Consider the following 19,415-nt stretch of genomic DNA (forward strand, 5'->3'; position numbering starts at 1 on the left):
TTATACAATTTCAATTTTTCGACACATGTAATCAAATTGTGTAAAACAATAATTTTGTAAACTCTTTAACAGACTTCACATCTCAGTCTGTATAACTGTAATACATGTACAATTTTGTAAGAGATTTGTTAAAAAATAAAATAAAGAAATAATCGAACAGAGACGTTATCTTTTATCGATCGAAATTTCCAAACGCAACTCCGCTTCGTACAATATCAAGCAGAGAGACGTTTTATTAATCCGGTAACAGGGATGAAAAGAATGAAAGAAAAAAAGAAAGAAAGCAAAACGTAGGAACGACATTCGATTTTACATCGTGCGAAAAGAAGGTAATGATGTAACGCTAAAACTGTACAATGTGTATTTCATAGATCCAGGCCGCTTATACGTGCTCGCGTTACAAGTGTTATTCGCATTTATCACGCGTTACTATATACAAATCGATACATAGTCCGCGTACTTTTAAAATCAGCTACGATTTTCCCCTTTAAAGCATTTTAAACAAGAAGAAAATATTCATGATTGTTAAATTTATTATTACTCGTGTTCATTCACGAAAATTGAGTCCCAACATTTCATTTTTAAATATCACTCACAGTATCTAATCGATTTTTTCTAATAACAAATGAGCATGCATATTTTAAGAAGAAATATTAAGAACTTATTATGTAATAATTAATTGTAAAATCACAGATTATAAATTAAAGATCAAAGGTTCAATGAAGTGGATCGCGATAGATCCATCGATTTCAGAAATTCCTTAGGAGCGAAAGGTAAATATTTTAAAACAAATGGAATAATTCTTGAAACTGCAAGAGGAAAAACTCTAATAGAATCTATAAAGTGCACTATAAATGGTCAGAAACGTGAGAACTGAGGAAAGCAAAATACAAAACTGTAGATCTACGTGAAAAAAAAAATGAAGAGCGACGGTTTAGTTCCTCTACGATTCCCATGATACACTTGAATGGTAGAAGAAATAAAACGTTCTTGGTCGCGAGATGCTTTAAAGGGTTAAATAAATTGGGTGACGAAAAAAATGCAATGTACGTCTGAAAAACGGGATTGCGGTTTTGTCGGTCGAGTGCTGGCGAGGGTCCTCGGTAGATTGCAATGTTTTATTAAACAATCAATTAATAGTTTTTCCAAGGATTTGTCTTGCTACACTTAATATCCTGTGCGCTTCGCTATCTACAAAATGTTTTTTTTTTCCCGACAATGATTCATTTGCTCTCGCTACCTTATCATGATCGTTAATTAATCGTTCGAAATTCTTTCTAACTTAAAATCTATCGGATGAGATGCACATGACAAAATTGATACACAACCAAGCTTAAACGATAAAGGAAATTCTGTCGCTTAGGGTTGCATGTTTTCTTTTACATTTACAGTGGTTCGTGTAAATATATACATACTATATATACTTATATATACATATAGTTTTACAATTCTCTGTGAAAAATATTTTGTGAAGCTCTATTTGCTTTTTCATTTTGCTCGCTGTTATGATCGACGGGTGAAACGAAAGTTATATGAAAGAAAAATAAAAAAAGCGGGCCGATCGAGCAAACGAATCATTGCCAACAAAACTCGCTTGTAAAAAATTTCATTTTTCTCTTTTTTATTACACAAACGGCTTACTCTCTTCGCAATGGAGCACCCGAACAAAATAGAAATAGTCGTACCATCGAGAACAAACTATTGATCTGTTCTTATTTGTTTCGCATTAACAAACGCTTCATTCGATTTCCTGTTGTCGTTTTATTTCTTTTTTTATTTCCCTTTTGTTCGATAGAACATTTCTTATCGCTGTCACCAGCAAAATAAAAAATAAATGGTACACGATTAAATACGTAAAACTCGAGAAAATAAATGGGGGAAATGTACGAAGTGGACCAGAACATAAACATTGCATTTTTATTAATACACTTCTTAAAGATTCGTTGACACGCCTGTTCTTTCTTTATAAATCGAGTATTGACGAGAAAAACAAGATTAGAAACGTGGACAAGAAAACAGGCAAGTAAGCGGTTCGTACGTCGGTATGTATGCATATGTATAGAGTGAATAAAGAAGCGACCCGTGAAAAAGAAATCTAAGAAACACCTCGAACGACTCTTTCTCTTTCTCGTTCTCGTTCCATACCTTTCGTTCTGATCGATTCCTGCATTGAGCACGTGAAAGAGGAATCAAGTTAAAGCCAAAACCATGTAATAATAAATACTATTACTTTTTTTGTTTGCGACCACGCACAAAACAGAAGTTTCGCTTTACTTTTTAAGAAATTCTAAAAAGTTAATCAACGAAGCGACAGATACACCCCTCTTATCACCAAAGATACCGGTTCAATATAGTACATCTAGATTATAACAAAACGTGTTATGTGTACGCGTGAAGTCGAATCAAGACCTCTAAAAGTATACGGACTGATTAGAGAGAAAAAGAGAATGCGTGTACGTGTATATCATTTATATCTATAAATCTATGTAGTTTTTTATTTATATATGTATATAGGCGAATTGATCGCACAAAAGCGTGATACTCAAAACCGATCTAGGGGGGATCGCACACAGTTTCACCTGTCCTCCCTCATTTTTCTTCGAGAAACGCATGCAACGAATCATCAGACGGTTGGACGACGTGACTTCTTTTACGTATGTACACGAAATACAAGCTCAATGAATCTCTTTTCTTTCAAAAGCAACTGCAAATCTTTCTGTCAATCTGTTTACCAATTATTACCACGTCCCCGACCTCTGAATCCGTTACCCCGGAACTGTCCTCCGCGTTTCAATCCCCTCGGCATAAAGCTGCCGATCACGGGTCCGCGTGGTCCTCTATCCATCCAAGGAGCCCTGGGCCCACCCCTGAACCCTCTGGCTCTCGGTAGGCCGCCTCTCCATGGAGAGAATTGGACAGGACCTCCGAGACGCGGTCGGAAATTCAGTCCGACTGGGCCGTCGAACTCGAGTAACCCAAGATGCAACTCGCTCGACGCCTGGGACGCGGGTCCGTTCAATTCGGTATCGGTCGGAGTCTGAGGACCGTTCGACAACGCGATCCTCTTGCTGCTCGGACTAAGCTCGTTCTCGTCGAAACTACCGTTCGTCGACGATCTCTTCAGTTCATTACCCGAGAGATCGTCCTGTGGATCGGACATTGGTTGCTGCTCAGAGAAACTCATCTCACGACCCGCGTTCTCCATCGACTCGCTACTGTCACAGGTCTTCTCGGATGTCACAGCCTCCGATACAACCTGTTCTTCGAATTCCGAGACAGGAACGTACTGCGTGAGCTGGGAATCTTTCGAGTCTGTTATCACCGGTACAACTGTCACTTGGTTCATCGGTTGCTGGTCTGGATCCGTCGGAGGATCAGGCTCGCGTTCATGAACGCGACCCGGTTGATCGAGAGAGTTCGATACGACATGAGGCAACATACGATCCTGACAGGTCTCCTCTTTTTCCGACGGCTGTTCCGCACCCTCTGCCGGTTCCTTGTCACTGGGCATACGTACAGGCCTACCTTCGTCATCAAAGATGATGACGGTGTCCGACGGTACCAATAGAGGTCGATTGTTCGGCACAACATCCGGCGAGGCCATGACATGATCCTGCGATCGTTTGCGATTATTCGGAACGTCCCTCCGTTTGTAGTCATCGGAGTACCGGTCTCGTCGACTCCTAGGGAATCCACGACCTCCTCGCCCTCCTCTTTCATTGCGGTGGAACGGCATCTCTCGGTGCTGGTGTTCTCCTGACTCCGAATACCTGCCGCGCACTTGAGGCTCGCCGAGGAATTCTTGGCCAGGTCGTAACGTATGATTCTCGCGATAGTCAAAGTCCTGAGGCGGGAAATCTGGTTGATTTTGATGTACTTGATGAAACTCCTGCTGACTAAAGTCTTGCTGGTTCTGTATGAAGTTAGGAGGTGGCCTGTTCTGATGGAAATTCGACTGGAACTCCGTCCCGGGATTACGTCGGAATTCGGTTTGGTCCTGATGGAAGGATGCTTGACCGGGGTGAAATTGTGGTGGTGGAGGCGGGGGCGGAGGGGGTCTCGAGTGCATCGCGTGCACGTCTTGCATGATCTGTCCTGGCATTTGACCGGCAGGAAGCGGGATCATTCGCATCTCCATGTCTACGTGCTGCGAAGCCGATGGGTTACCGACTCTTAGGTCCCTATCTTGCGACCGGACATCGACCAATACCCTACCCTTTTGCTTACTTTCTGTCTCATCATCAGACATCTCCATATCGACGCTTTCGACTATATCACCATGCTGCCTGCTTGTGTAGTATAAAGAATTTTTGAGAGCTCTCACGTTACAATATAATAACACGAAGTTCTCTTTTTGATTGATATTTATGTCTTACCGGTAGTCCGCATCAGCAACGGACCATAGGTTGTTATTACTGGGTATCGCGCCCATCGAATTTTCACTGACATTGTGATTCGCCGGACTTCCCGTCAAGCTAATCAAATTCCGATGATCCACATCCGCCGCTTTCATTAAACGATACGGTAACTGGTTCTCTACCACCATCGGAAGAGCTATTACTCTAAGGGATCACATGCTAGTTAGATACTTTTCTTTTTATTTCTAACTCCAATCAGAATTCCAAGATTCGATATTTCACCTATGATCTACATCTCCAGCGCTACTTAAAAGAGATTCTTGTGGTTGAGAGTCGTCATATTCCACTGGATCGGTGAAACCCGATTTTTCATAAATGGGAGGTGATTCCGGAGTTTCGGATAGAATTTCGCTTTTTACTCTAACAGGGTTGGTCCATGTGGTTTCGTCCCACCTATCCGTATCACCGTCTATCCACGGTTTCGTTTTGTCGTCACATTCACCGGACCACGTAGAATTCATACCATCTTTTCCTATAAATATAGCGCCACCCGCTATATTAAGGAATTATTACCATCGTATTAAAAACATTCCGTGCAGGAAATTATTTAAAACAAATGGATGCACACCTTTATCTTCCCATTTGGATGGCTCCTTTAGAGGTTCGCTTGGTGGCGTCCACGTGGGGAACTTAGGCGGTAACTTGTTGTAGCAATTCTCGTCATCGAGGAAGATAGGCGGAGGTAACGGAGGTGGTGGTAAAGGATTGACAGTATTATTATTAGTAGGACCATCGAATGATATGATGTTGCTTTGACTGTTTTGACTGGAATACGGGGAGGGAGTATGCGATTCGGCGGACAAGTTCCGCACGGGTAGCGGGGTACTATGCGTGATTGGACAATTATTCACAACCATCGGTGTGTTACTGCCCATCATTCTCGAGATCACAGGAGTTACTGGATGTTGCCCAAGAACGGGTGAATGTCTATAATTCGAACCCTGTGGAGATTCAACTTGCGATTCTGGAATATCTAGACCAAGAAAGGGAATAGCACCAGAGTCTTGTACCCCGTCGGAAGAAGAAAGGACAGTCTTTAAGAAACTAGAGATATTAAAATCTGCACTACTATTTTCGTTCTTGGAGGGCCTCATGTTGATAACTTCTATAGGTTTAGCCTGATAACATACAGATTGTATTTTTATAATGTTCTATCAAACAATAAGTTGCTTATCTAGAGTATGCATACTTCTAACGATTCGTTATATTGCTGTGATATTCCGGTAGGCGTTATCGATCTCTCGTTAAATATATTTCTCTGTAAAATGAAAAACAAACAAATCACGAAAGAATTAAAAACAATATATTCTCTTAATTGCAATGCCTTACCATATTACCAAAATCAACATTTCCTCCCATAAAGGATGAAAAATTGTTTGTAAAATCTCCAGATTCATTGACTTGTCCCATATCTGGAGCTGGTACAGGCATTGGATCATAATCATGTGAGTATGAACCATAGATAGACGGTAGCGCTACATCTATCATTCCTAATTGATTCTGAGACTGAGTTTCTTCACCTGGGAGTTCTATATCACTATCAGGACTTGGAGATGGCGCGTTTATATCTGGAGTCGGAATTGGTGAAACTAACGTCGGTAGAAGCTCGTCCAATTTTTTCTTCAAATTTTTTACACGACTGCCAAAATTTCTATATGCCTGCATGTCGAAAGCGTTTAGAAATATTAAGACGATTAATTATAAAAGAGCGTACAACGCTTTTACATTACTTACGTTAGTAACTATTTTCACTTCTCCCCTCTGAGTTTCGTAAAATTGATCAGCCTGCTCCAGCAGGTCGAGAACTTGTGTCCTTTCCCTGATTTCCGCTTCTAGTGCGCGTACATAATTCTCGACATTTCTAACTGCTAGATCGACTTCCTTTTCCGCATCCTCCACTCTTCTCCTGTCCTTCAAGGAAGCACACAGTTCCTCTGCATTTTCTATATCTATATTGCTGTCGCGTAAATCTCGTAATCTTGCATCGGTGGCTTGTTCTAACGTCGCACATGATCTCATAGTAGAGATCAGTAAAGCTGCTTGAAACTCCTCTGGTGGTACTGATGGTTGAGGATCCATTTTCTTTTTGGGTGCTGCTGAGATCAGACCAGACAAATCCGCGAGAAACTCTTCATCATACACTTGTCTTTGGTCCCAGATTTTAAAGATCCTCAATATACGGTGTTTAACTTTTTCGTCCCTGACCATGGTCGTAGCCCTTTGCAGAGTCGTGCCCCATGACTCCACAAATTCGAAATTTTTCCTCTTGGAATACTGGATGACATCGTTTGCCAGGTAAAACAGTGTCAACCGGTGCTCAACTTTCACTGATATGGTATTTAAAAACATTCTTATTAGACAATCAAGAAAAAATCAAAAATATAAGTAAAAACTATACGAGCAAAGACAATGAATAAAGAAGATCAAAACAATATTCTTGGTCAATTGAACAGAACTAAATCTTGAAAAGTAAACAAAGATCAGAGGACGATACAACCTTGAGTGATATTGAAAAAATGCTCACCCTTTTTTAGAACCTGCAACCACGTAGCAACAATCTTCTTGTGATGCTGTCGCCTTTCCAAACACCAAGCTGAAAGGCCTTGTATCGATTCCTGTGAATCCTTCAACGTGTGAAGCCTTCGCTCGAAGAGCTCCACATCAAAATCGCTTGACGACATTGTGGTTTAAAGCAATTCCATTTAACACGAGGATTTATGAGCTTGATCGTATGTCACGTTTTAACGTGAACCACCGATAGGAACACGTGCAGTGTTGTACGAGTATCATAGGTGATGCCTACCTGGGCAATTGACCTAACCAAGCAGTCTTACTACCACTTAAAACGTCAGTTTATTTAACCTCGTTAACGTCCGATTGGATCAAACCATCTTATCCTCGGCGTTCTGATCACGTTTTAGGATACCACAATCGTAGCTTCGCACAGAAAACACCCAAAACCTTTCCAATTAATCACTCGATTTCGAGTTCCTGTAGGATCTGCACGCTGAAGACACAGTTCTCACGTCACTTGCGATCCACGAGAATATCTCTCCCTTCGATCTCGTAAGTAAACTGTGTCGCGACAACAATTTCATTCACTCGACGATCGCAACACGTAACATGTCAACTTTCGTCGTGTATTCGAAAACTGTAGTGTTTCTGTGCGACCAATCTTGAAAACAAGACTCCGCCATCTTTTCCGAACCAAAACACGAGCGCACAATGGCCGGCGCGATTTTCTAGTATACATGTATGCACATATGTATATATATATACACAAAACGGAACAAAATTCGTAGCGAAGCATTGAACAAAGACCAGCCGACCAGCTGCGTCTCCAGCGGGTATCCTGGGTATCCCTTTCAAATCTCTATCGCGATTGATCATTCTATCACCTGATGACACCTGTCACAGGTAATCGTTTGCGCTTTCGTGAACAATATGATACAAATTTAGTAGCAATTTCTATTATCATTAATTAAACGAAGTCTGAATTCAATCTAAGAACGTCCGATCATCTTTTAATCCATATAGTATTCCATGACATGCAATGTTCAGGATCAACATCCAAATAAACGAACCATGTGTGCCATGAAGCTGTAACAAAACGCAAGTGAATATTGTCATGTGTAATTGTGTAATAATTCTGAATTAAACACGTGTGACATGTTTACAAACTTAATCCAGCAATCGACCGCCTGTTTTGAAGAACAATTTGATCCTTACTCGGAAAGCGACATCTCAGTTACGCCGTTACGCCAGCCGTCGCGAGCGGCCGACTTAATAATGTTCAGTTTCGCTCTCCCGTGGTCCCGGAGCCCGCTGTATCTGCAACCATTTGCGCTCGCCAGTTGAGCGTGATCAGCGTGATCGACGCCAGTCGTGCAAAAGTAGCTACGTCATTTGATGATTTTATTCAGATCTTTTTATCATTAGATATTTATATCAAGAGGATAAAGTTCAATTTCGTTGGCAGTGTCTTATACTAAGACTTCGCACTTCAGTTACGCGCGAGTGTTACCAGGCCAAGTGTTAATTACGCGTGTTTACGTTGCTCTAAATTCTTTGTTTTCTACGTTTCTCAAGAAGCCGCCGGAATGTCACCGAGGATGAAGGTCTACGTCGTTGGGGTCGGGATGACCAAATTCGAGAAACCAGGAAAACGGGAGAACTTTGACTATCCAGACATGGCAAAGGAAGCAGTTACAAAGGCTCTGCAGGATGCAAAGATATCGTATGACAAGGTGAAAGCTGCCTGTGTTGGGTATGTGTATGGGGACTCCACCTGCGGCCAAAGGGCACTCTACGAAGTTGGTCTTACCGGTTGTCCCATATACAATGTGAATAATAATTGTTCTACTGGCTCGACTGCTTTAATGATGGCTAAGCAAATTATCGAGACCGGGACTGCTGACTGTACGCTAGCTCTTGGTTTCGAAAAAATGGAACGGGGTTCTTTAATGTCCAAATTCTTGGATCGTACCAATCCTATGGACAAACATGTTGAACTCATGGCCGATGTTGCTGGTAATCTATCAAATTATTGAACTACATAAAATATTTATACTTTTTTCTTTATTACTTCATTATATTTCAGGCCTAAATGAAAGTCCGATCACTGCTCAAATGTTTGGTAACGCTGGTATCGAACACATGAAGAAGTATGGTACGAAGCCTGAACACTTTGCAAAGATTGCTTACAAGAATCATTTGCATTCCATGAACAATCCTTATTCCCAGTTCCAAGAAAAATACACTTTGGAGCAGATAATGAGTTCTCCCACGGTGTTCGGTCCTCTAACTAAGCTCCAGTGCTGTCCTACATCAGATGGTTCCGCAGCTGTAATTTTAGCTAATGAGAATTTCGTTCATAAACACAAACTGGAGTCCCAAGCTGTAGAAATTTTAGCGATGGAAATGTCCACGGATGTGCCTACCACATTCAAGGAAAAGAGTTTTATCAAACTTATTGGGTAAGGAACACTTTATTCCGAAAATTAATTTTCCAAAATAAACGTGAGTAAGTTAATTACATGTTCGTTGTTACAGTTATGACATGACGAAGAATGCTGCTGAGAAGGTATTTACTCAGACCGAATACAGACCGCAGCATGTGGACGTCATCGAGTTGCATGATTGTTTTTCAACCAACGAACTTATTACGTACGAAGCGTTGGGCCTCTGCCCCCCGGGTCAAGGTGCGAAGCTGGTCGACGGTGGACAAAACACGTACGGAGGCAAATACGTGATAAATCCAAGCGGCGGTTTAATATCGAAGGGACACCCATTGGGAGCAACCGGATTAGCGCAATGCACCGAACTTTGTTGGCAACTCCGTGGCCTGGCTGGCAAGAGACAAGTGCCGAAGGCGAAACTTGCCTTGCAGCACAACATAGGTCTGGGTGGAGCGGTGGTCGTCGCCTTGTATCGCATGGGCTTTCCTCAACATCAATCCGTAATCAAGAAATACACGAACGCGACCGTCAATCCGGAGAAGTTCAAGGCAAACGCGTTGTTCAAATTGTTAGAAATCGCAATGCAAGAGGACGAAGAAAATTTGATCGAAAAGGTTCGTGGGGTGTACGGGTTCAAAGTGAATGGGCCGGGAGGCCTCGAGGGTTACTGGATTATAGATGCCAAGACGGGAAAAGGAAAGGTAGAGTTTTATGGAAAAGCTAAACCTGACGTTACGATCACGATCAACGACGCAGATATTGTCGATTTTATTTCTGGCAAGTTGAATCCGCAAAGGGCATTTTTCCAAGGGAAGATCAAGATTCAAGGTAACATGGGAATGGCGATGAAGCTGATCGAGCTGCAGAAACGCGCTGGCAAAAAGATCGAGCTCCTTCGCGCTAAATTATAAAACGCAATAACTTGTAAATCTCTAATTCGATGAATATCTTCGTATGATTCGAAAAACAAGAGAATTATACGCTACGTAATCGTGCAATCGAGATATTGTTATAATCTAGATCGGATCTTACTCCGAATACACGCATTCCTGTATTCAAAAAAACTGTAATTTAAAATGTAATTATATCTTTTCTAACTTGTTGTTACTTGTAGGAGATAAAATTNTAAGAATTTTAGAAATTAGTATATATAATAGATAACATATAAATATAGAAATAAAATATAAGTATAATCTAAAACATAAATCCTTGAACGATAACGGGTGTTTTTCTCGAAGATTGAGATTCCGATTATTAATCGTTCGTGCCACGTTATAATCGCAAATATAATTAAATCTTTACTGTGCGCGTAGCAGCTGAGTTTACATTTTCAAAAAATGTGGATGAGTCAGATAACATTATGGGCAATTTGCCATTCGACGTGAATCCGTGAATGTAAACGAAAATGCGTTATGACTATTTATTAAACTCTGACATTTTACTGCAATTCTTCAAAACACGATGATCAATTACGATGATTAACGTACGTTTCTAAAGAAAAGTCTTATTTGTACGTAAATTTACATTACTTTATTACTGAATAAATAATTTTACGAACATACAACATTCTACCACTGCTTCATTTAATAGAACGCTATGAATACCTATCGATACTTTTATTTTAAATACGTAATCAGGGAATTAGATAAACAATGAACAATGATTCGAACAAGTGCGGTCCAATATTTAAAGGATAGACTGTAGATGCTGCGTCGTAATCAACGCGATGCGGAGGATCTCAACGAAAGGAGACGCGGAGGAATCCGTGGCGCAATGACAATGAGAAAAAAGTGGGGAAATCGTCCACGAATTCGTTTGTTCGGCAAAATCGTACGTACGTGCATAAACGCATGTGTTTGTACGGAAAATACTCGTAAGAAGCCGCACTATATTTATAGCTAGAGATAAATATACATCCTGGCGATGGTCCAAATTACCACACGTACGGGTCCGAGCCGAGTAACAGCCTATCCCCTGTAATAGCAGCAGCGTGTCAGTGCTATTAGTGACGTCTATCGACGTTGCGATTGTCGCGGACGACGAGAAAGAAAAAAGAGCAAGCAAAAAACCGCGACGCGCGCGTAAAAAACTGCGAAACATGTAAACGAGTCTGATAGCAAGTTGAATCAAGAGAATCGCTTCCGGCAAGTGCATTTCCCGCGCGCCGCCGCGTCATTGGATGATTTACTCTTGTTACTTCGTTTGACTGTAGATGCTGCGTCGTAATCAACGCGATGCGGAGGATCTCAACGAAAGGAGACGCGGAGGAATCCGTGGCGCAATGACAATGAGAAAAAAGTGGGGAAATCGTCCACGAATTCGTTTGTTCGGCAAAATCGTACGTACGTGCATAAACGCATGTGTTTGTACGGAAAATACTCGTAAGAAGCCGCACTATATTTATAGCTAGAGATAAATATACATCCTGGCGATGGTCCAAATTACCACACGTACGGGTCCGAGCCGAGTAACAGCCTATCCCCTGTAATAGCAGCAGCGTGTCAGTGCTATTAGTGACGTCTATCGACGTTGCGATTGTCGCGGACGACGAGAAAGAAAAAAGAGCAAGCAAAAAACCGCGACGCGCGCGTAAAAAACTGCGAAACATGTAAACGAGTCTGATAGCAAGTTGAATCAAGAGAATCGCTTCCGGCAAGTGCATTTCCCGCGCGCCGCCGCGTCATTGGATGATTTACTCTTGTTACTTCGTTCTACGCTTTATTATTTATTTTATAATATGACGGATTCTTTTTCGTTGTTCGTTTTCCTCTGGACGGACGGTGCGCCAAAGAGGAACGCGTGCAGCAAGTATTCTTAACGACGCTCGAGACGAGACAAATTTAATCCCGTCCCGCTAACTTCGGTTCGGGTGAACGTCGATCAAGTAAGTTCTACATCCGATATGGAATTGCGTAAGGTACAAGTCCAAAGTCAATGAACCGATTTTCTTCTTCACGATTCCGAGTCACTGGGTGATAGAAAGATCTTACACGTATTCAAAATGCAACTTCAATTCATATCTGAAGAACATTTAGCGATTCATCTCCGTTTTCTTCTTATTTAATTAGTTAATAGAGGTATTCTTTAATGTAATCTAATTTTCAATGATTCGAGTGAAATATAAATGAATCCAGAAATACATTTCTGCAACGAACACTTGATATCGATTTTAAATTATAATCATGAGTAGGTAACTCATTACTAGAAATACAAACAATAATGAACTGCAAACAATCCAACAAAAATTTTGTTATTATTAATCAACGATATTTATTAATGAAAACTTGAACAAGATAGATCTGCGCCATCATGATGAACAACTAAAGAAAATTTGGATTCGCGTTGCAGCGGGACTCCATCAAGGCTCCCCTCACGCACTATCTATATGATGCAGATCTGAAATTTCATTTATGCACTGCCAAGTATTTCGCGATCCGGCGAAAGCCAAGCCCGGACTTAAAGTCTCGTCGACCGCGCTTGCGAAACTGGTCCCCTCCGATTAATCCAGGTTTCGTTTCTAGGTAGATCTCGTCCTGATCTTTGCTAATTAGAGGCGCGCCGGTGTACCACGTGCGACGCTCTTGCGAGATATGCTCTGCCGGAAATCGTCCAGATTCTCGATTTCCAGCCTTGCACACTCTCCAACGCGTTTATGGTGGTACGAAATTTACTCGGATAAATGTATAAACTGCATCGTTTCGTCGTTCATCTGATACTTACACTGCTATCGAACTACGAACTCATCTGTACCACCGTCTTGTATCTAATACTCTTCGCATACTATCTCCGATAAAAAGTTTATGATCAAATAAAACATTGGGTCTGCTAACTTCTTATTACGAATTTCAAGTTCATACAATTAAAAGCATTAAATGTCGACACAAACTTCGTGAGAATTTAATTTACATTTATACCCAGACTAATGACTCGTACAAACAGCATAAAATTGTGTCATCGTCACATCGATCATCATCCTGTGTTAATTTTTACACCTTGAACAAGAACCAACGTTTTATTCAAGAGCACGTTATTAAACCGTGGTCCAAATGTCGATGTGACTTTAACCCAAGCGTACTGCACGCACGCGACCCAATATGTGACATGCAACAGCGTTAATGTTATGTATGAGTACACGTGTAACAGGAGACTGATATAAATGTATAAACCAGTTGCACGTTCAGAGAAACGATTTACGTTTTCTAATGATTTATCGTAGAATGCACCACATGTACTCGTCGAAGAAAGGAGACCCCCTCTGCCCCCTCGGTTTCCATCCCCAGGTGCGGTGGCCGACCCGTTGCAAAAGATGCTTCAGGTATCTTTTTAATAGCAGCGATTATTATAATTGTGTTCAATTTCAATGAAAAATTTAGATGAAATAAATGACTGGAGATAAAGATAAATATTGATTATAAAATAAACTACAGTTTTAAGTAATTAGAGTTTTAAGTAATCTGCGAGAAATTGTATAATAAAATTTACTTGATATTAATAGAATTGTGTACACGATGAAATTACACAAGTTTAAATGAAATTTAGGGATTACAAAGAGCACGGGGGCAAGAAAGATAGTTTGAGGGAAATCACATCATCGACCCCTAGTCTTTCCTTCAACCAATCGTCAGGCCGGTGAGTCTTAAAGCTAACAATTTCAGTGGCCTGATTTGATTAGCTGGTGCAGACACCTGGTCTCAGTTATCCTTGAAAACTGATGCAGTCTCACTCGGTAGATCTGCGGAGAATGGCAAACGCGGTTGGTCGTCGGCGACGAACCTGGCTAAAGATGATTTCAAAGGCAGCTCGGAATCATCGAACCAGTACGCGTCCGCCGGATGGACCTCCCTCATGGATCTCACTGCCATCGACAAAGAAGAGGAAAGAATAGAAGGTATCTTCGAAATTTGAATTCATTGAATTCTAATTGTCTCATTTGTTCTTCCTGTCAAACTGATATAACTACAATACAGATTTTTATGGAAAACTGAAATTTAAACATTGAAATGTAGATAGGAATTTCTTGTATATCTTTGGATGTTTACTAGGGATTTGATTTTTCTATATGCATAAAATCCGTAGTTTATACAGCATTAAAAAAGTGAATTACTAAACACTTAAAACTGAGAATTAAAAACGAATAACAGTTCTTCATTGTGTAAATCCTTTGTTAAACCAGCAGTTCGAAGGCCACCGAAGTTACAGATAAAGGAAGTGATTGATAACAGCAACGAGAGCGCGTCGGAGAACGACGTCGAGTTCATAATACAGGTAAAGTCAAGTACAAATGATACTTCTAACTGTTCGTTTCTGTCACGTTTGTAACTCCTTGGAACTTAACTTGGTTAATACATTGTAAATGTGTGGACGTTGGTACGAGCGAATTCGAATCGAATATTCAAATGAGAATAATATGCAATTCAAAGCAGATGGCAAAGTGCAAATGAAATTCAAATATCATTTTCTGTAACTTCGGCTTGAAAATCGCTCGACCATTAAGCAACGTTCAATTACGAGTTCAAATGACATTTGAACTTTGTCCCACGGATCGCACTCGTTGAACTTGAGCACATTAAAAGCGGCACTGGCACAGCTTTCCCCCTATCATCTCAGACCCACTCTGTGTCTATCTATCTATCTGTCTATCTACCTATCTGTTTGTCTGTCTTTTATTTGATTTTCTCAGCCCCTTTTAGCTCGAGCAAAGCGATAAAACAGGGAAATACATATCTCCATGTTGTATACTGATTTATTCTACACAGGTGAAGAAGTCGAAGATCGGTTCTTCGAAAAGCAGCGAAAAAAATGGCGACCGTCGAACGTCGAACGAGGAGAGAACGGAAAAAGTATAACACTAGCATTCTTCATTTCATTCTTAACACTTTCGTCTATTCGCTTCTCTGTCTGTCTCATCTTTTTTCTTTCTTATCAAATCTATATCGCTTCAGGTATAGTACGCTTGTAGCAGTAATAATGATCATAGTGCTCTAGATAATTGAAATTGGAATGGTAACAACTTTGACGCCAAAGAAACTAATTTCTTTGGACACTGTGCTGTTTGCCATTTCAATAGCAGAGTTATTAGCGTGGATGAAAATTATAAGGAAATGACAGTCGGGTTTGTTATGGTTAGAGCGAGATGGATCACTTGAGGGCACAGATTAGAGAATTGCAAGCGCGATGCGAAAGAGCGGAAAAGGAGAAGAGCGAAATCTTGATGAGGCGATTGTCCACTATGGAGACTATTTCAAGTAAAGCTACGCCAAATGATGCGCAGAAATTGCAGAAGAAGAATGAAGGTATTGGTATAGAAAAGAATGATTATGCAAATTTTAATGCAACATAAATTTGAAAATTACACTACCAGCGTAAGAAATGTGTTTTGAATAGAAATGCCAAGCTGCTTTTTATATCTTTACACGTTGCATACAGTAAATACTTCTATATTTTCTACACAATACAGAAAACTTGCAATGCAATGAAGCACAGAAAATTAACGAACCAAAATCGGTTTTTATAACAAATAAAATCTACCTCTTAAATAATCAAATTAAATAATATCGTGTTTAGCGCTCACGCAAGAAAAAAACAGTTTATTGAATAAGATAAGGGAGCTCGAGAAGGAAGTAAACTTAAAATCCTTCAGAGGGGAAAGAGATAGAGAGAAAGACGATTTGCGATCGAAACTGAAAGCGGCTGAAAACTTATGCGAAAGTTTGATGGACGAAAACGAAGATATGAAAAAAGAAATTCGGCAACTAGAAGAAGAGATATACGAATTGCAAGACACGTTCAGGTAACTTGCTTCTTGAATATACATTTTTATGCATGAGTTTACCTTGGCTTCTTTTCGGTTTGATATCTTCTTCCTTTGCATTTGAAATCTGTACATATCATTAAGGTAAACGTCCTGTCACCGTATGCCTAATGTCAAGTTTCTAAGTGAAAAAATTCGATTTAATGTTCTGTAATTTCTTGAATTTGTAAAGATTAAAGAAAGTTCAAGATGTGTACTAACTCTGTTTTGTTTGACAGATTCATTAAAATTTATTAACCGAACAGCGAATTATGACTCGCTATTTTACGATTCTCGTTTATCTTGTTTTAATCGTATTTACATTTGTTTGCATTAATAAACTCGACTCATCTTGAAGCAACGTGATATGGAATATTTCCGTATAATTATCAAAGCGACGAAGAAAAAGATTAACAAAAAATCGCTGACACATTAAGTATTCCGAAGGGGCTCGAGTACAGCGGATATCCACTTACTGCAAAAATAAAAGAAAGATCAAAGAGAAGAGTAAATCGAATTTTTTTTCATCAATTTGAAAATAGAACAGATTGTGAAATGCGTCTGTGAAGAAAGGTCACGAGGTTCGAAAATGTATAGGAAAATAAGAGATGTGAATTGTTGCAGGGCAGAAGATTCGAAGCTGGATCCGAACATGGATCAAATTTTGCAGCCTCGCGTTTCAGTTTCAAATTTTAAGAGCAATCTTTAAATCTAGAGAGCAGTATGTGGAATATGTAATAGTTATACTGTCGTCGAACCCTTTCGATTCTTTCCCTCGCGTTTCCGTCCCTCCCGAATGACGTTTTACTTCGTTTCATTGAATATGCAATCGTTTAATCAAGGTAACTATAACGAGAACGCAGATAACTTGTAAAAATAGATTTCAGAAAGCTATTATAACTCAAGCAGATTAATTTTTGTAGAAAGAAAATGTATAGAACCAATTTCTTAATTACTGCATTTTTTACAATCACTTCAAGTGAAAGTATTTGATGTAAATAATTCCTGTTAATTAAGGGATGAACAAGCAGACGAACATGTTCGCTTGCGAAAGAGTTTGGAACAGTCGAATAAAAATTGTCGGATTTTGTCGTTCAAGTTGAGGAAAGTCGAGCGAAAAGTAGAAGAGTTGGAGACTGAGAAGACAACCGTGGAAAAGAAATACGAAGAGGTCTTGTTACAAAATTCAAATCGTTCATTCAATAAAAACTAATTTATACAATGAGGAAGGACATCTTATATGACCGGAGCGTTTTAATTTCAATTCTAGATGAAAAAAGTGGAGGAAACGTTGCAGAAGATCAAAGGCGAGTTCCAAAATAGAACACCGAAGAAAACAACTGATTTCACACCCAAGGTGCAACTGAAAAAGATGGTAGACGAAATGGAGAAAGAGATAGGTCCGTTGCATATCGAGTTTCGATATAAAAAAACTCATACTGAAAGCATTAAAATAATCTTCGGTCATTTGTTGATAATTCATAAGAATATTAATAAACCACAATGACAAAAAAAGAATTTGAGATTAAATTACATTCTGAAATTTTTGTAATATCTTGCTGTGACACAGAATAATTATTTCTCAGGAGAGATGATGACTGTTTTTACACATATTTCCGACGGTAAGGATGTAAATGTTCAGGATATAAGATCCAGAGAGGATGAAACGAAGTACGAGAAGCTTTCAAAGGAACACGAATCGCTTAAAGAGAAACTGGAATCCGTCACAAAAGAACTATCAATGGAAAAAGAGAAAAAGAAAGCGCAGCCGAGTGGCAAAACAGATGACAAGAACACAGATTTGCAAAACAGTAAATAAATCTCACCAAGGAAATCTTATAACTAATTATTTCATAAATATAATGAATCTAATCGACAATCATCCATCAGTGAAGAAAAAGCTTGACGAAGCGGTCACTTTGAGGGAAACTGAGAGGAAATCGTGGGACCAGGAGAAGACGGCGTTGCTTGAAGAGAAGGAGAAATTGAAATCGAAGCTTCTCTCTTTGTCTGCGGAAAAACTCAAAGTATACAACGAAGTTGTTCAACTGAAAAAAGATTTAGGTAAAGGAGCCTTAAAAAATGAAATAATTCACGCTTACGAATAACTCTTTTTTTAATACAGAAACAGCAAAATCGTCAGAGAAGGAAAATACGAAAATGGAGAAAACTGTAAATGAATTGAAAAAGGAATTGTCTCAGGAAAAAGAGAAATCCAAGAAGCTACAAGACGATTTGTCAGCGTACACAGAACGGGAATCGAAAATGGCCCAATCGATGACATCAGTGATTATTTCTTTGTACCAAAATTGACGTATCATTCATAAAAACATAAAATAAATGTTGTTCCTATTTTAATTCAGGTAGAACAGACGAAAACCAAACTCGATGCTGAAGTGAAACGTTTGAAGAAGGACTTGGAGAATACAAAATCATCGAATACCACAAAGATAAATGATCTGACTGCGGAAATTGTGGAACTGAAGAAAGAAAAGGAAAAATTGTTGACTCAAATCAATGAAGAGAAAGAGTCAAAAGAGAACGAAGTGTCTGCATTGAAAAAGAAGATCGGCTCGTTAGAGAAAACTGGATTGAACTCGAAACGAATGAACGAGATGAGGCAAACGTACAATGAGAAAATATTGAGTACGTTGCCTCACTATGGCGAGGAACATGTCTCAGAGAGATCTATACAGGATAACAGTGTCTTATATTTCAGATTTGGAAAGCGAGTTGAAGAAGGGCCAGGAGGTATACGATAATCTTAATCAGAAGTACAACGAAGTGCTGAATTCGAAGAAGCAATTCGAATCTGATAATGAAGCACTGAACAAGTAAGAGAAATCACATTATTTTTTGTGACATAGTATCGTGATTTTGTGTATGTTATTCGTAGTAAATTACGAGAACAGAATACTGAATTGATAAGTATTCGCAAGGAACTGGAATCGTTGAGACAATTGACGAAATTAAAAGAAAGTGAATGGAAGTCAGAAAAGTTATCTCTGGAGGTGAGGCCATTCTGTATACAATCTATAATAAAAATGGAAAGAATAATAAATGTGTTGTAATACATGCAATTTTTCAGCATCGCGTACGAGATAGCGAATTACCAAATAAAGCTTTAATCGCCGACATGAATAACGATATAAGTAATTTGAAGAAAGAAAACAATACACTAGTGACGCGATTGGAAGACTTAAGAAAAGCTGTAAGGATTCAATACTCGTTTAAGGATGTATAGGCTAT

At 39.6% G+C, this 19,415-nt stretch overlaps 3 protein-coding genes across 11 annotated transcripts in view; 2 read left to right on the plus strand and 1 right to left on the minus strand.

Moving 5' to 3' along the window:
- Positions 1-1,099: 1,099 nt before the first annotated feature.
- On the minus strand, positions 1,100-8,166 carry LOC108628512 (uncharacterized). Of its 4 annotated transcripts, XM_018030493.2 has the most exons (9): positions 8,100-8,166; positions 6,943-8,018; positions 6,153-6,745; positions 5,748-6,077; positions 5,608-5,676; positions 4,987-5,536; positions 4,641-4,911; positions 4,377-4,562; positions 1,100-4,289 (listed from the first exon to the last, which is right to left on the minus strand). In XM_018030493.2, exons 2-9 carry the CDS (start codon positions 7,097-7,099, stop codon positions 2,729-2,731), a joined length of 3,717 nt encoding a protein of 1,238 aa, XP_017885982.1. In that variant the 5' UTR covers positions 7,100-8,018; positions 8,100-8,166; the 3' UTR covers positions 1,100-2,728. The 4 variants fall into 4 exon arrangements, with proteins under 4 accessions (XP_017885982.1, XP_017885985.1, XP_017885984.1 ...); XM_018030496.2 differs by having other exon boundaries at positions 1,100-4,286; positions 4,641-4,890; positions 6,943-8,123; XM_018030495.2 differs by having other exon boundaries at positions 4,641-4,890; positions 6,943-8,123.
- Positions 8,167-8,300: 134 nt separating this feature from the next.
- ScpX (Sterol carrier protein X-related thiolase) lies at positions 8,301-10,440 on the plus strand. The gene is made up of 3 exons (XM_018030347.2): positions 8,301-8,948; positions 9,019-9,394; positions 9,471-10,440. Exons 1-3 carry the CDS (start codon positions 8,519-8,521, stop codon positions 10,285-10,287), a joined length of 1,623 nt encoding a protein of 540 aa, XP_017885836.1. The 5' UTR covers positions 8,301-8,518; the 3' UTR covers positions 10,288-10,440.
- Positions 10,441-11,604: 1,164 nt separating this feature from the next.
- The window catches only part of LOC108628484 (trichohyalin), a 10,789-nt gene continuing 2,978 nt past the window's right edge, over positions 11,605-19,415 (plus strand). Inside the window, exons 1-18 of one of the 6 annotated variants that reach the window (XM_026816549.1) lie at positions 11,605-12,260; positions 12,898-13,034; positions 13,593-13,691; positions 13,916-14,005; positions 14,107-14,264; positions 14,550-14,641; positions 15,133-15,216; positions 15,504-15,669; positions 15,941-16,166; positions 17,184-17,337; positions 17,437-17,566; positions 17,753-17,977; positions 18,057-18,230; positions 18,292-18,452; positions 18,530-18,812; positions 18,871-19,000; positions 19,063-19,177; positions 19,255-19,377. In XM_026816549.1, coding sequence (XP_026672350.1) covers positions 13,594-13,691; positions 13,916-14,005; positions 14,107-14,264; positions 14,550-14,641; positions 15,133-15,216; positions 15,504-15,669; positions 15,941-16,166; positions 17,184-17,337; positions 17,437-17,566; positions 17,753-17,977; positions 18,057-18,230; positions 18,292-18,452; positions 18,530-18,812; positions 18,871-19,000; positions 19,063-19,177; positions 19,255-19,377 — 2,409 coding nt within the window. In that variant the 5' untranslated portion in view covers positions 11,605-12,260; positions 12,898-13,034; position 13,593. The remainder of the gene's footprint in view (positions 12,261-12,897; positions 13,035-13,592; positions 13,692-13,915; positions 14,006-14,106; positions 14,265-14,549; positions 14,642-15,132; positions 15,217-15,503; positions 15,670-15,940; positions 16,167-17,183; positions 17,338-17,436; positions 17,567-17,752; positions 17,978-18,056; positions 18,231-18,291; positions 18,453-18,529; positions 18,813-18,870; positions 19,001-19,062; positions 19,178-19,254; positions 19,378-19,415) is intronic. The other 5 variants (XM_018030442.2, XM_026816548.1, XM_018030444.2 and 2 more) reach the window with 5 other exon arrangements.

Source organism: Ceratina calcarata, unplaced genomic scaffold (assembly GCF_001652005.2).
Source record: "Ceratina calcarata isolate Rehan_Ccalc_2016 unplaced genomic scaffold, ASM165200v1 scaffold525.2, whole genome shotgun sequence".
NCBI lineage: Eukaryota > Metazoa > Arthropoda > Insecta > Hymenoptera > Apidae > Ceratina > Ceratina calcarata.